The sequence below is a fragment of the Cyanistes caeruleus genome, chromosome 3, assembly GCF_971803275.1.
Source record: "Cyanistes caeruleus chromosome 3, bCyaCae1.hap1.1, whole genome shotgun sequence".
NCBI lineage: Eukaryota > Metazoa > Chordata > Aves > Passeriformes > Paridae > Cyanistes > Cyanistes caeruleus.
In genome coordinates, this window is record NC_141703.1 from 32,210,087 (window position 1) to 32,227,277 (window position 17,191).

The window sequence follows — 17,191 nt, forward strand, 5'->3', positions numbered from 1 at the left end:
CAGCACTGGGCTTTTTTTGGGGGGAGCTGCTTGTCTCAGTGGTAGTGCATTGTGAAGTACTGAGTTTCAGCTGAGGCTCGAGCCCCAGTTCCTGTAGCTCCCATCAGGCTTACTCAGTTCTCAGGATCTGGGGATGTGTAGACAACCCTCTGTTAGCTCTGCATTCTCCTCGTTTCCAAGGAGGAATTGCGAGCTTCCCAGACTGTACGTAGGAGTATTCTGTGTGGGGAGGATTGGACCCTCTGTCATTGACAGAGATGCCTGAATTGCTTTTGCAACCTTGCATCTGGCTGCCTGAATGAAAGGGAGGAAAGCAGCCGAGCCAATGCTGACCTCCCATCCTATTTCACTTCCAAATCTACCAAGTATGATCAGCTGAGCAAACTCCCAGCTTTAGCACTTGTTAGGACATACATTTCCATGACACACGTGTTTACTTATGAAGGAAAAGGTACACCTCGCATATTGCATTTGATGATACGTTGTCTGGGTCAGAAGTTGATGGGATGTGTGTTGCTAGGGAAATCTGATAGATGGCTTCTGTATATGTGTGGCATTAAAACCCTTCTGTGCGAATAGAGGAACACAACGTGGACAGATTTCACAGACAGCAGTGTTCTCTGTGGGGAACGACTTAATAATTCTGGTTGTCTTTCACTGGGGAGGACCTATTAGTTTTATTTCACTAATGTGGTTTACAAACAAAGCGCTCCGGAATGGAACGCTGCAGATTCTGTTTCTGCCCCTAGAGGGGAGTATTGTCCCTAGCTCCACTTCTAAATGTTTTACTGTCTTTTTTTAGTAAGAACACTGGTATAAAAAGCACTAGAAAACATACTTCATGTTTCACTGTTATATATAGAAAGTAGCTTTGTGAATGGAGGTAAAAATTAGATTCTTTCCTTTTAAAAAATTAAAATATATTTAGTTTATCTTAATCTGAGAAATAAATATTGTAAATGTATAGAATTCGTTTGTTCTGCAAAATTGGAACAGTGATTTAAGCAACGTTTTCAGGCTAAGAAGAGAACATGTTTCAGTGAGCTGCATTTTTTTTTTTTTGCTCAGTGGGAATTGGCTGTAAAGGCAGAAGCTTTGATAAACTTTGCTGCAGAATGCCAAAAGAAAATGCTGTGAAGAAGTCAAAAATTGTATGAAGTAGAGCACGCTCACTAGAATTAACTTTTGGACCATAAATTAACTTTTTGCCAGCAGCTTTTCTGCATTTTTTAATGGTTTTCTATCAACTTGAAGGGAGTGAAAAATCTTTCTTGTGCCATCACAAGGGCACTCCTTAAAGCCCCATTCTCACTGTCAATTTGAAAGGACCCCAAATCCCTCTTTTATCCCTGGGGCTTCCACACATCTGATATAATCTGGGATTTTAAATAGGACATAGTCATATATCTATAGAGTGCACAAACAGATTTTTCCCATGTTATTATGGTGACTGAAGGTTGCCAGAGAACCTGGGAGAGTTTACAGTAAAATCTGTCCCAATAATTTGCATATGAATAATTTACCAGCTGGAGAATGCAGGCATTTTTCAGCATGGTGTTAAAAAAAACTCCAAAATTTTTAGTACAGCCCTGAAATACTGCTCCAGAAAGATATTTACTATTCAGCAATGTGTGTCCACTTGATGGCAGCATAACCACGGTGCTTGCTCTGCTGTGGTGCACACACGCAGGCTTACCTAGGCTGAAAATACTGATTCTTATATTAGCATTAAAACTGTATGTGCAAGTGAACACATGTTAGCACAAATTCTGCTTTTCCGTGAAGGACTTGGATTAGCAACCTAACCATTTTGTGCTCTAGAGCTATTTATTGAACATAAAACCAATTGACCAGAAGATACGGTGCTGCTTTCGAGAATTTTAATGGGAAAGAGAGTTTGTTTGTTTATTTGTTTGTTTTTTTTTTTTAAAGGGAAAATAATTCTGTGAGAAATGTGTGGGTTCTCAGGCTCTGACTTTTCCACATGTAGGTTTGGTAGTGTGCCCCTGAGCGACAAGTGACCAGCAAATCTATGATTTAAAATGAATCCTCAGTTTTCCATCAGCCAGATGTCTAGAAGGGAACATTTCTGTTCAATATGAATGTGGTTTTTCTTATCTCTTGTTTATATCTCTGTCAATGCATTTTAGGCATTGTATAAATATTACAAAACTAATTAGAAACGGTGAAGACATACAAATACGGATTTCCTTTCCCCGTGTTAGACTTGCTGCATTTTATTTTGTATTCAAGCTTCAAACTGCCTGAAGCTGGAAGGAAAAAAAAAAAGTAATTTCTTTACATTCTGCTGAATCTTGGAGAGTGATGAAAATCTGCTGTGGTGGCTAGGACTCTCAGCTGCTTTTCGTCAATTCAGATTTTGAGAGAGCTGGAGAAAATAGGGATATGTGAAGCAAAGGGCCTTTTCCAGAGGATGATGGCAGAATTCTTGTTTAAACACCAAGTCTCTTTGTTCCCGTTGCTCTGTTTTGGATGCACATTGCCCCATTTCTCAAAAGTTGTCCTTCAAGGAACCAAGATTTGTTGTTTTGAAAAATCCAGGGCTGGAGTTACTCGGAGAGAAAGGCATCAGAGGAGACTGTGGTGTACCACATTCAAAACGGGCAATTATGACCTGTCCAAATATAGTCCCTATGTAGATTGTGTGACAATGGCCTATTCTGCTGGGCATTGAAAAGTGGGCAGAGCCCTGCAGAGTTCTCCATCACAGAGATGGGAACTCACACAGCAAGGGCAGAATTGATTAAAAGACAAAACCCAAACCAGAACCGCATGTCCTTGGATGGGGGGGATGCTTGCTTGGACTTTGAGGAACTACAAAAGGTACAACTTTAGTTCCAGGTCTGTGCTGAACTTAGAGGCAGACCCAACTTCCCTTTGGGGTTAGCTGGTACAATTTCTGCCAGATTCCTTTGTGTTCCACCTGCTTTATAGGCCTGAACCAGCAGGGTTGGCATGCATGGATGGGGTGACTGAACAGAACTCAGAGGGAAGCAGCACCCTGACAGGTGCCACCCAAGCACCCAGGGAAAGCACAGATGCTTTGGTGACTCTGTTTCTGCCCAATCTGCTTCTGAATCTGGAGGCTTTGAAAGTACCTGGTAGATGCTGAAGAATTGTTATGGCTCTGCTGCCTTTTTTTATTATTAGGGGAGGATAACTTTACAGTAGATTCCCTGGTCATTTCACTTAGACTGAAGTTAATATCTTCATCTGCTCAATCAGATATGCCACCCTCTGAAGTACATTATATTTGTGCTGAACATCCGACTGCCAGTGGGTAATCTAAGATACACTGTGGTGTAATGCACTGGGCAGGGTGGGTGGGATTCAGCTAATTCTCTTCATCTGTTGTAATGTTGGTGACTGCAGCTGAGCCTCTTGGCTCAGATTTGCTCCCAATGCAGGAGAAAGAATTTCTTACAGAGTTAGAAGTCTGCATTATTTCAGACATCTACTTCAGTAGTGAAGTTAAAAGAGGCTTATTTCTCTCCACTCTCACTTCAGGGATTCTTCTTGATTTTTTTTTCACAGTGGCAGATAAAAGAATACAGCTTAATTGATACCTTTGTTTAGACACACGAGTCACATCTTATTTTCTTTGGTGTTTCTCCATACTTGTGTAGCCTGGAAAAGGGTAGTGTGCCAGCAACCTAAAGGTATGGGATGTTCATGCCAGCAGCTGGTTCTGTAGCTGTTTTGTGGAGGACTCACAGTTTCCTCTCTGTGCAACATGAAGCCCAAGGTTGTGCAAGCGTGCAATCTGAACACACATAAATTGGAGTCAGTCCTCCACTTTTGTCTAGATGGGTGTAGGAGGCAATATAGTGGAATATAAGAGGAATTCAAGAAACAAATGTCACTAGGAGGTTTGGTACTTCCTTCTCTGAGGTTGAACTGTAACAAACAGGTGATTAAGCTGCAGCAGATGCTAGCACTGGTGGTGGTATAAATAACAAACAGATGGTAAATTGAGGCCTGTTTAATGGCTATTTATGGTGTTAAACAGCTGAGGAATCATAGGACTCTTTCCCTGGAGCAGTGAAACCCGCAGTCTGACCCTTTACCTGGCCCTTCATGGCTGTATTGATCAGAAACATGTAGCATTTCAGAAGCAAGGCCAAAAAACCCCAATAATAACATCCTGCTTGGCTGAACATAATAATAGCATCCTGGATGGCTGAACAACCTTCTTCATGGACCAGTAAGGTGCATACACATAGGTATGTGCATGTTTCCCTGTGAAAGACTCTCTCACCCCAGTCACTACTTCCCCCTTTTGCAGAGGTGTGGGGAGGATAAATGTTACACAAAGAGCAGGAGGTTATGAGGAGTGACCTTGGAGGCGGACCTGAGATGGATAAGAGGAAACTGGGGTTTCCTCTTCCTTAAACTTGTGTTTACAAGTGGTTGAAAGTGATGTTTTTGAGCTCTAGGTCTGAACTGTGGAAAATAACCAAAGATTTTAGTTCAGTATTTTGGGTTGCTGGGTCATAATCCTTCCTACCTACCTTGCCATGTCTGTGCATCCCAGTGTTGATGTGAGAGAGCCCAAATGGGGTGGTATTGCCCATCTTGTGTCTGCTCCTCCTCATCCTTCCCCCTACCCTTACTTTATAAATCCAGATAATTTTTCTCAGTAGAAAATACTTCATGTAGTTTATGCCTGTCCATAGAAATATAAAAGGATGTGTGAACTGGGAGGAAGCAAAAGGATGTCTGTGCAGTGAGGTAGCCTTCATCCATGGAGGAGCACATGGCATACTGACAGGCAGAAATGGAAAAACAAAAGCCCTTTTGGACAGTCAGAAAACCTGCGCTCATCAAGTTGCCTAGCAGGTGATATGAAAATTGGAGGATGGCTGCACTGTGTCCATCACAGTCCTTAGCCTTCATCATTTAGTGTGCTTTCTATGCTCCTTTCTCTCGCACTCGGGTTTTCTTCCACTGAAAGCAAAGGTTGGATGTGCAGTTGACTGGCACCAAGTACTGTTGTTGCTGGCTGGTTCTGCCAGTAGCTGGAACTGGCCTCTCTTGAGAGCCAAAAAGAAGCTGATGTTTCAGTGTTACTCAACATTACAGGAACAGCTGTACTTACTGCTGTTAGCTCCTCGTTGAATTTGCTGTCAAAAAGCCATGCAGATAAGGAGATTATAGTCAAAATGTGTAGCATGGGCAGACTTAGGGAATGTGTGGCCTGGCAAAATGAAGTGTGGGCTGGTTGAGATGTTGTTTCCCATTTCACCTGCATCAACAACTTCATCAGCTTCTCAGCATTGCTAGAGCTAGTTAGATTCTTGGCTTTTAATTCAAGAATTCACTAAACAAAGAAGGTCCTGCAGAGAAGTTTGGAAGCCTTCTTCATGGGGTGCCAAAAGAGAATTCATCATGGATAAGGGATCATAAAGAAGAGAAAGCTTGGAGAGGTTTTTAAGTGAAATTATCCAGTAAATGTGATACTGTGCAGAGCATAACCATTTTGATCTAAAGTTTCTTTAGGATAGTAAAGTTTTTAGGAGGAGAACCTGAAAAAGGAATTGTCTGTCAAAAAGTTTGGGGTTTTTACTGCACCAGTTAGTCTGATAAAAAAACAGAGCTGAACTTAATCAGGTAACTTGCATGGCAAGATTTGATAAAGCGGGTCACTGCTTCATCCATTGGTTTTATGCACTTAAAAGAAGTACTGGAGAATGAAAGGTATTGCCTCTACTATAAACATCTGCTTTGTGATTCTTTCTGTAACCTCCCAAATCCACATCATATAACTTGTGTGTCCTATTGGTTATGTCATTACCTTTTTCTGTTTTTCCTGTGTCTAGAGGTTGAACATCTCCCCTCCCCTGTCTAAGAGTATGCTCTGGGTATGTCAATTTACTCCACATGCAGGGAGGAGATTCTTATAGTTTATCTTATAGGTCATTCTTACAGCTTTTGAGATCAATTCTACCTCCTCAGATCATGTCACAATAACTTGGTCTTCAGCACAGTTCATCTAGGCAATTAAAGTCTTGTTTCACACTTCAACAGAAGCTATGCTGAGGATTTTGTTTGCTTGAAATGAGAGTTTTGCTCTTAAGTACACCATGCATCTGAATTATGTATTCACAGCTGCCAAAAGCATCAATGACTGGAGCTCTTAGTCTTCCATAGTCCCTTCCCTGGAGCATTTTAAAGGACATTTCATTGTCACATAGCACATCTCAGCATCATAGGAAGGTTGGGACATATGGTAGTATTCTTGGCAGAGTGGTTATGAAGGTGAAATGGGCTAAGAGAAATTTCTGCAGACCACCTCACTCTAGTCTTAGCTTTACTTTTTGTTCTCTGTTCACTTTATTTGGTGTATTCCAAAGATATCAGTGTTTATAAGTAGGAAGCAGTGGTGAACTGCCTCCACATCCCACATGGACATGCAGATCAAGGCCCTGAATCTGTATTTTGGCCTTTTTTCCAACAAAGTGATGGAAATTCATGAGCAAAGCAGCGTTTGAGTTACTAAGAATAATTATTTCTCTCCCCCTGAGCCAGGCTGCAGACAGTTACCCAGCCAGGGGCAGGTTTCAGGGTGACTCTTACAGCCATCATGTTTCCATGGGTGAATATCTCTCCACATTCCAACACTTCTTTGTGGTGTTCTCTAACCCACTACCACTAGCAGGGTTTGTTAGGACTGTATGGCAAGTGCTTCAGAACCAAAAAAGGTCTTCATGTATATTTATATGTGTGTCTGTGTGTGTATAGTGTGTGTGTATATGTGCTTGTATATGCATATACATATGTGTGTGTATATATATATATATATATATATGCTTATATTGGCACATTACATTTACTTCAAGAACACAGGGAGACCTTATTTTCCTGGACTATACACATACTGTGCTGAGGCCTGAAACAGTCTTGCTTTAAAAGCTTTTGAAAGAAATAGCAGTTTGGTGATTGAAGTGTTCCCAAGACATCCTCACAGTGGGAGAACACCTGAATGGTTGTGGCACCAGTCAAGGTCAAATGACTAATTTCACAAACCTAACCATGTGCTCACAGTTTGAAAAAACAACCCAAACCATGAACTCCAACATTCTCCTGGCCCCATGTGTGTCAGAGGGCATACTGGAGATACCACAAGGGCTCAAATCATTCTGCTGAGGTCTGACTGGAGCAGGTACCCTGGGAAGCTTCTCCTGGAGTTGGCTCCTGAAAAGTGTCTGACCCAACCCTGAAGTCTCCTTTCTCAGGGAGCCAACAGGCCCACTGGAGTGGGATGTAGCCTGGCTAAAGGCTGGATCCACCTAACTCCTTTTTGACGTGCTGGGGAGAGAGATTGTGGTAGGTTTAAAGTGAGTTTAAAGCAAATATTTTGCCTTTTATTAAGGAAGAAGGCTGTTCTCATGCTGGGAAAGGCACTTGGGCACACCTGAGCACCATAGCAGGTAATGCTTGCCAGCACAGCATTTAAATGCTCCCTTTAAACAGGGGTAAGGGTACTGCACAGAAATAAACAACTAAGAAGATGGAGCTGGTTTGGGGATTAGTTTGGGGATTTAGTACCAACAAAAGTTTTCCTGTGTCCCCTTCATCTGTAACTCCTATTATTCAAAATTTATCCTAAATTAAGTTCTCCCAAAAGCCGCTGGTAACTCTGCCTTTCTGCTCCCCTCTCATTCTAGAGCTCTCTGTTTTAATTTGTTTTCATATTAAAGTTAGTGGGTGATAAGAAAAAGCGAGGTTTGCAGCTGTCTGTGGCTCCCTGGGCAGGTGACTGCCCTCACCTCCTGCCTGGCAGCTGCAGATAATGTTGGGAAGTGTTTCCTGCACTTACAGGGTAGGAGAAGGATGCTCAGTTCCCCCTCTCTTTACCCACAAGTAGGAACAGATGCTCCTTGCATTGAGGAGATCATGGGAGCAGCTGGGGAGTCCCTGCAGTGACCTAAAACAGGCTCTTTCAGGACAGGGTGCCTCCTGTCCTGGGGACTGCTACTATGGGTTTCTCACCTCACTTTGAAGCTCACTTACTCCATTTGTCTGCCTCCCTAATATCTGAATTTATTTCCTTGCCGCATCCTTGATTTTAACACCTCCTTCTTTTCCTTCTTGCTAAAAAGGAGCAATCTCTTGAAAGCATTGCCATGCTTAATTCCCTGGTGGAAATGGTTGAAGGTGACTTTTCTGAAATGAGCAAGTCTTGCTACTTGCTGCTTTTCTTAGATATTTTTTTATGTGTCTTGAAACAGAATGTCAGTAATCACTTAATGTTCTTAATGTAACAGCTATACATAATGAAGCCTTGCTAAAGCTTTCTCGTACAATTATAGGTGATAGATTAAATAATTTGTATACCTAACATTTTTTTTTCAGATAGTTAAGGTACAGAATAGTATTTTGTTGGTTGATTAACACTTGGATAGCAAGTGTTAATATTGTGAGTGTTTTGAGCATTATGAGAACAAAATTTTGTCATTAAGAAGTCGGCAACTATAACCAGGGTTTGCTACATTTTTTGGGTGAATAGTGGCCCCATTCAAGTCAGGGAGAATTTTACCATTATCTTCAATAAAATCAGAGTTTCATTCTCCTATTGCAAAGAACCCTTAACAGCCGTTTATAATCTTGTCATAGACCCTGTTTGAGTGAAACTAATCACACAGGGCTTTTATTAAGACAGAATTATGGTGGAGGAGGGAAGCTTTTAAAAGCTTCTCTTGGAAAGAGCTGCCTTTTCTGTGCTGTGACAGAAAAATCCTGGTTTGGTGACTGTCTTTAGCTCAGATAACTGCTGCACTGGGCACAGCAAGATCATTCCAGAGTCACCATGTAAAAAGGATTAGGCAAATGTTTCATGTATGCATGCCTAGGCCTCCTTTTTCTTCCTTAAATAAATGCAAACTGGGAGTAAGTAAGTTGTAATCACAAAATACACTGTATTGAAACGGATCTAAAAGGAGCGAGCATCAAGTGCAAATCCTCCTGCATGGGGCCATTCCCAACAATCACCATGTGTTCAAATGCTTCTTGAGCTCTGTCATGCTGGTGCTGTTACCACTTTCCTGAAGAGCCTTTTCTAGTGCCCTGCCCTCTGGGTGAAGAGCCTTTTTCTGATAGCCAAGCTAAACCTTCCCTGACACTTCAGGTCATTCCCTTGGGTCCTGTGTCACTGGTCACCACAGAGAAGAGATCAATGCCTACCTCTCCTCTTTCCCTCACACAGAAGTTGTAGGCTCCCCTCAACCACTTCTCATACAAGCTTCCCCTCAATGCCCTCCACCATCTTCGTTGCCCTCCTTTGGACACTCTCTAATAGTTTTATATTTTCCTTATATTGCAGCACCCAAAACTGCACACACAATATTCCAGGTGAGGCTGCCCCAGAGCAGAGCAGAGCAGAGCAGAGCAGAGCAGGACAATCCCCTCCCTTGCCCGGCTGGTGATGCTGTGCCTGATGCACCCCAGGGCACAGTTGGCCCTCCTGGCTGCCAGAACACACTGATTACTCATGTTCAACTTGATCAGGACCCCCATGTCCCTTTCCATGGTGCTGCTTTCCAGCATCTCATTCCCCAGTCTGTCCATACATTCTGCCCCATCCCAGATGCAGAATCTGGCACTTTGCCTTGCTGAACTTCACACTGTTGGTGACTGCCCAGCCTCTGATTTGTTCAAGTCTCTCTGCAGGGCCTCCCAGCCTTCATCTGTGAATTTGCTTAGTATCCCTTCCAGTCCTGCATCCAAGTCATTCACAAAGATGTTGAGCACAGGACCTATGACAGAGCCCTGCAGAGCCCCACTAGTGACAGGCCACCTGTCTCCTGTCATCCTGTTCAGTGCAACCCTTTGTGTCCAACCCCTGAGCCAGTTGCTCACCCCTCACATGATGTGTTTATCCAGCTGTGTGCTGGATACTTTTGTCCAGAAGGATACTGTGAGAGACAGTAGTAAAAGCTTTATGGAAATCCAAAAAGATGACATCAGCTGTCTTCCCTTGATCAACTAGATGGGTTACCTTGTCATTAAAGAAAATCAGGTTTGACAAGCATGAAGCCATGCTGGCTGTGACCAAGGACTGTGTAATAACCAACTATGTAAACTACAATATACAAAGGGTCCCTAAGCTTTCTCACAATGTTAAAAGCCAAAGTGTGCAAATATCACTGCTGGTGATATTTGAAGGAGTAGACACACATATCAATTTTTTGAGACTCCTGTGGCTATGATCTGAATCTATAGTTTGTACTCTGCATCTCAGAGCAAATCTGTATGCAACAGCCCATGCTTGCAGCCCCCAGAGTGTAGATGTCTGCTGTGCTGCTTTTATTTCTGTATGCAGTAGAACATCCAGTCTCTTTGAACCAGGAGTCAGTTGAGTGACTTTGTTTTTCAGGTTCTCACACAGTCATGAAAACCAGTTCCTGTTGAGCACAGAGCACCTACAGAAATTCAGGGTGGTGACATTTGTGCTGTGAATCAGAACCCACAGTCAAGCTTTCTTTACAAGTTTTCTGTCAAGTTTTTTATCACACTGACCATCACAAGACACTTCAACAGCCTTGGGTAATGCACACTTTTGTAAGAGATTTCTAGGAGAGTGTTCACTGAACACGTAAAAATCACCTAAGAGGCTCAACTGCATCGTTCTTAATAGTATGTAACAAATAGAGCTAGTTAATTTGTTCAAGATGGCCAGACTAGGACTGGTCCTAAGATAGGAGCATGGGGAAAAGAAATAATCATGCAGATATCATTGATATAGAGCAAAAAGAACTTTTTTTATCCAAAGAATTCATGCTAATGAAGGAAATGCTGTCCCCAGGCACATTAACAGCTCCTAAACTTGGTTCTCCCTACCCCCAGGATAGACCCAGAAGACTGCAGCAGGCAGCACCCTTTTAAGGGATATTCTGCCTTTTTGCTCATCGCTGGATGAGGAATTCAGAGGGGACAGAGGAGTAGCCCTGGCATCACAAGAGTTTTTGCAGCTTCTGGGTCAGGTAGTGGCAGCCGGACACCCTCCAGTCTTATCTGCTACCCTTTTAAGACAGGCAAAAATAATTTCTGGAGGGACTTAATTAAATTCCACTAGGTCACAGTCTCTGTGCAACTCATTTTCACTTCTCTTCCACATTTATAGTTGATGTATGTCTCCAGCCTTCCTCATTACACGCAAGGGTTATTTCCAGAGATACAATTCATAGGACAGCCAGATGAAGCAGAAGGTCTTATGCATAATTCTGCACTGAATATTCCTTCACTTCCTGATTCTACACCTGTGGTCTTTGTAAGATGGATATAGGCATCCCCTCCTTCGATACTTGCAGATGACAAGTGTGTATATTAAAATGTTGTCAAGCTGCAGCTCTGAAATGACATGCCTAAACTGTTGGTAGATAAAGAGACAGGAGATGGACTGCAGCAAAACACGCCAGCTTTCTTACAGGCTCCTGGAGCAAGGTTTCTGAATTTATCAAGAAAGTTAAATCTGCAGTGCTTAACACAGAAAATAAAATGATGCATTGGAGGGATGGCAGCCTTTCTTTCAAGCCCCCATTAGAGTGATTTTTGTGAAAGGGATGTAAGTTCTGGGTAGGATACTACTAGAACCAGCTTATTAAATTCATCCACACACTACTTTTGGTAACTTTGGCTTTGCTGGCTTTGGTGCCCAAGGGCAGTCTCCACCACAGACAACTACCTATCTGAGTGATCTTAGAATATCATTCACAAAAATACAGCTCAAGAACAGTTTTGCTGAAGTGCGGGCATCTTAGGCCTCAGTATTTTCTTTTCTATATTGTATCATCCTGTCTGTTCTTACCAAATGGTAAATTACCCCTGTTCTGAACTGGATTTCTTTTGCTTTGGTTTTCTATGGCATATTATCTTTACATTTTTTATTACTCTCTGAGCATTTTGCTTTTTTCCCTTCCTGTTTTACAGATCATCCTCAGAATATGATCTCTAGCCAATGGTACTGTTGCATTTTCTGTGCTTATTCTGCCATTTCCAGCCACTGGTACAGCTCCAGAATTTGTGTGTGTTATCAGAGTGGAGCTGTTTTGCCCAGTTTATTGACTGCATAGCTGTAGTGCCCTGGCAAGGCATCCCTGTGTTGTACAGACATGGACTGGCCAAGCACTGTGCCATCTGTACACAGATTATTTGGGCAGAAGTTCTTGTGGCACTCTGGGATGCTGATAAGAGGTGTCTGTACACATAGCCAGTATATTTGGCTCCATGTTGCTGTAGTGATAGGAAAGCGTACTTTCACATGCTGGTTGTGGATTTCTTTGAAGATTTTCACTCCCCAAGCAATACTTTGGGTAGGAACCAGGCTGCCCTTCAGTAGAGCCCTGTGTCACCCTAGCACCAGGCAGTCTGTAGAGCCTTGGATGTCTCTGGGCTGTTTCCTCTGAGGTGGAATAACAGCATAAAATGAGAAAGCCATAAAGATATTCATAATGTAAAATGAGATTTTCATTCTCACTATCCTGAGCAAACTGTCTGTATTATGCAAATATCAAAATGGCATAAACAACAGATTTTCCTTGTGCTAGGAGCAAGTTTTGGCTCTCTTGAGATATTTGATATATTTGATGCATTTGTTATCAATATAACTGATATTACACTGCTCAGAAATTTACCTCTGACTATTCTTAGTCTTCAGCTTGATTGTCAGTCATGCAGAACATCCATGGGAAACATCTCTATTTGCCTAAAGGTCTTTACTTTCCTAACCCTATGTCCAGTCTAGATGAAATATTTCCACATAGTGGCTGGGGAGTCCAGGATAGAATTGCTTCCCTAGGCAGTATGCAGGGTAAAATTACCCTGTTGTTTTGCCTGACAAGATGCCCAGGTAATTCAGTGTGTTGAACTGAAATGGACTTCAGTACCATGTGATTTCCATAGAAGTTAACTATAGTGCTGTATCAAGTGATGCATATATATCCTTGATTATATATAACTTTATATATAGCTATAATTAGTTATATTATATACTTTTATCTGTAAATATTTAATGGATTTAAGTAATTGTATCTACCTATAAAGTCAGTGATTCTTTATGTCTGTAACAGTGCTGTTTGACCCAGGAGTCAAATTCCTAGTCTAGTTGTAAAATGTACAGAGAGCAGGTAAGTGTAAGGTGTATGGCAGAAACTTCATCACAGGGGTTTCTTCATGTAATAATAAGAAAGAATGATCTTATTGGGACAGCCTACATAGATAAAATCATTTCACATGTCTCAGGGTTACTAGGTAATGCCTAGGGCATGCATACAGAGTGGTCCACCTGGCTTATCTCATGTGCAGTTATACAGGGGGTTGCTGTGATTTCAGCAGGAGCAAGGAGCCTTCAGGAAAAGCATGCTTGTGTCAGCATTCTTGTAGTGCAGTGAGGGGCCTAAAGGAAAAGTGCAGGGGAAAAAAAAATAATGTGTTTTCTTTTTACTCCCCCACAGATTGACCATCTCTGCTGAATGTCCCATGCAGCTTGAAGATTTCCCCATGGATGCACATGCTTGCCCACTAAAATTTGGAAGCTGTAAGTTCTCTTCTGGAACAAGAACTAGAAAAATACTGTTTTCTGGCTTCTCATGTTCAGACATTTCTAGTATAGATCTTTCACCCTCCCTCCCCGCTCTCTCCTTTTTCTTTAGCATCCCCATTCTTCCCCCCTTGCTGCTACCCTGCTGCTTCTTTTCCATGACTGTGCTTTATCTGAGCCTTCTGCTTTTCAAGTCATGTCTGCATACTCCAAGATAAACAGTCAGTTGATGGGTGATATGTCTTGTATATCCACATCAAGTGTAAAAGCCACTGTTAGATGGAGTTCTAGATGCAGACAACTGGATTGATAACTTGGTTTTTTGTTTGGAGTAAAACAGAGCTTTCACTGGACTGATCAGATTGATGTGCAATTATTATGGTATTTACATGAATCAGACTGCTGTGCAGTATCTGCATTGCATATATTAAAAGAGATCTAGAATATTAAAAGAGGAAATATCTTTCCATTTGGCTTTAATAAATCCAGTCCTGTATCCTGTTACATGATGTTTAATACACATGTATTTGTATATATGCACACATTATTCTAAACTGTATGCCCAACGATGATTTTTCCTCAATTCCAAGCCTCTAATCCACCACACTGCTGCCTTGCCAGAAGCTTACTTTAAAAATATCCCCAGGGAATCAGATGGTTATATTTAAAAACAAAGCTCTTAATTAAAGTACAAATGAGGCTACTGCAGTAGACTTTTTTTTTTTTTAATTTTGGTAATCAAATCAGAGCTTCCAGGTGCAATCATTGTCTCTGAAGACTTTTGGTAATTACCAGGCAAGGCATTTTGCTAGCCCCTGAAGCCACCTAACTCCAGCATTTTGCAATGTTTTTCAGCCGTATCAATTTAGAGTCACTAATCCTAGCAAGATTAAGCTTTGCCTTTATCGTCTGTATCTGCCCTGATTTAATACTGACTATACATTGTCTTCTAGTGATCATACTAAGAAGTAAAAACACTGTTTACAGTAACTATACCACATTACCAAACTTAAGATGAACTGATTTCCTTTCCCTCTTCCAATCCAGATAGATTCTGTTGCATCCAAATAGCCACCAGTATTTTACAAGGTCACTGCAGGTTCAAGTGTGTTCATTGACTTCAGCAGCATTAATTTACAGCAAAGCCAATATAAATCTGAAGGTTCAGACACCTTTACATTCCACTTTAAAAAACATGTATGCAAATCACCCATTTAATTCTGATCTTGAAAATGGGAAAACATCTCACAGGAGATTGTAATTGTTTATACACAGGATTAAACAAAAGCCACTGGAAAGAATTAATAAGACAAAGAAAAAGAAGTTATCCTTCCTGGTATTACATATTATTTGCTCTATCAATAGATTAAGTTGCATCTGTTGATTTCTAGTCTAGACTACTAAACCTGGTATGTTTCATAGTTCTGTGAAATCTTGCAAAATATGCAATACTGAAACATACATATTTAAACAAAGAGCCTGATGCTGCAGAGATCTGAAGCTCAACATGAAAGTTAAATGGAAGTTTGTTTCCATGTATTAGTAGATTAGGTGCAGTAAATTACAGGTTCTACCTCTCCACATAGTAAGACCAAAAAGAAAATAGCATCCCAATCAAACGTGTGAGTGCATGAGATAACATTACAAGATAGGCTACAAATGCTTAGGAGTGCCCAGTAATCTGTCTGAATGTAATTATGTGTCCTGCTAGTGCCAAATGCATTACATGTTAATCACCTCTTAGCACAGAGGTAATTTTAATCTGTGTCAAAACCAGCACTAAGGATTTCTATTTCAGGCCTGAGAGGGGTGAACAGAGTTTTAGTTTATGCTCCTTGCCATGCTCAGAATAAAATCCTAGAATACCTTTATGAGGTATTACAAGTCACCTTTAAGTTCTTTCACAGTGTGTAGACATGGTCTGTGATTGTAGATTTGGTCTGTGCTAGCCACACCACTGGCCTCTGCAGTAAGTAAATATATAGGGACAAGCTTTCAGCCTTCAGGGAATATCTGTGTTACTGATCTGACAGCTCTCTAGTAATTTATTGGCATTTAATATGAATATGTTTGTACAAGTAGCAGCCAGTAAATCAGAGTTTATTGAACTAGTCCAGGTGTATTTAGGAGAGGACAATATTTATTCCTTATTTACAGCAGTATGGGTTTGCATTGAGTCACCTCCAGGCTTGCAGCAAGATAAAACCTACAGGGGAATATGATACATAAGCACGTACCCTTTCTGCTTTAGCTTTCCTCACTGTCTTTCCCTAAAGGCTTTATTTTTTTAATGGTCTTCTTTCCAAAAAGGTTTTTGAAAAGCCTCAAGGGATAGCATCAAAGTAAATGTTAAACACATTATCAATGGAGCTGGGAGGGTGGAGAAGAAACTGGTGCTAGCCAGTCTGAGGATGAAGAGAGCAAAATGAAAGAGCTGGTACCCAGCAGATCAGCAGCAGAAAGGATGCTGAGAAGTGATCATGGTTGCAGCAGAGGCAGGAGCAGGTTATTAATTTTCTGGCTGCATGAGAGTTCACTATGTTTGCTATAATTCAGCAGGAAAAAGGCAAAAAGTACCTGGTGTTTTCTTCATTATGAAGGAAAAAATTAATCTTTTTCACATAAATAGAGGTAAATGTTGAATTCTTATGTCCTATTTGACTGATTTTTTGGTACATTAGAATTGTGGGAGATTTTATGGGCCTAGGAAACATGATGCGTAGCAAGAGAATATTTCTTAGAAATAATTAAAAGTCTGGTCAAATACACAAAATATGATATAACGTTACCTGTGCATGCCACCAGCCTAGATACCTGCTGGGCAGTTAAATGCCCACTGCAGAAGTGGTATTTAACACTCTATGGCATGTGTGAAAAGGACAGAAGTTCAGGGACAGATGAAAATGAAACGACCAGAGCAGGTTTTAGTTGTCCTTCTCGTAAGTACAGCTCCCTACTGCTCCAAGATGGCAAGATCAGGTTGCTCTGCTCCAGGGGTACATGCATGCAGGTATTTTTCCTGCAGAATTGCATCCCTGCTAAAGGTCAGGACACCTGTTATCCTACAGAAGTCTCATTTAGGGGGAGCTGGGGATGATGCATAAGTTCAGAGGTCTCTGCAGCAGGCTCCATTGCCTTTGAATCCAGGGTGCTTGATGGGGATTTCTGTGGCAGTCTGCTCATTACCTCATGGTAGCATGGGAAGGGTGCTGCTTTCTTCCATGGCCAAATTTAAAATAACTTCCCACTGCAATTCTAGTGCTGACCTGTAGTCTAAACTTCACTGGTCAAGCAGGAGGTAATGAAAATTCCTGATGCCAGAAGCAGTTCCACTAGGAGCACCTTAACCCAAGAAATTTGATCTTAACCCCAGGCTATTTCTGGTGTGGGGAGGAAGAATTAGATAAAATAGCATGGACATTAAAGCTTTCTAGCTTTAATGTTTCACCTCTTCCACTGACGGTCCCAAAGAATACATTAAGAGTATAATTTAGTACAGTTTCCAAACGCCCATGTGTCACCAAGGTAGGTAAGCATCATTATCTCTAGGGCAGCTGGAACAGAGAAGTTAATTGTCTTTCCGTAAGGTCATGCAGCAAATCAGTGTCAGAAAAAGGATTAGACTCAACGTCT

The 17,191-nt window shown here is 41.4% G+C and overlaps 1 protein-coding gene across 9 annotated transcripts in view; it reads left to right on the forward strand.

Annotated features, from left to right (window-relative positions):
• The window catches only part of GABRA5 (gamma-aminobutyric acid type A receptor subunit alpha5), a 56,277-nt gene that overhangs the window by 14,141 nt on the left and 24,945 nt on the right, over positions 1–17,191 (forward strand). For all 9 annotated transcript variants that reach the window (XM_086880622.1, XM_086880621.1, XM_086880627.1 and 6 more), the window contains one exon: positions 13,473–13,555. In XM_086880622.1, coding sequence (XP_086736748.1) covers positions 13,473–13,555 — 83 coding nt within the window. The remainder of the gene's footprint in view (positions 1–13,472; positions 13,556–17,191) is intronic.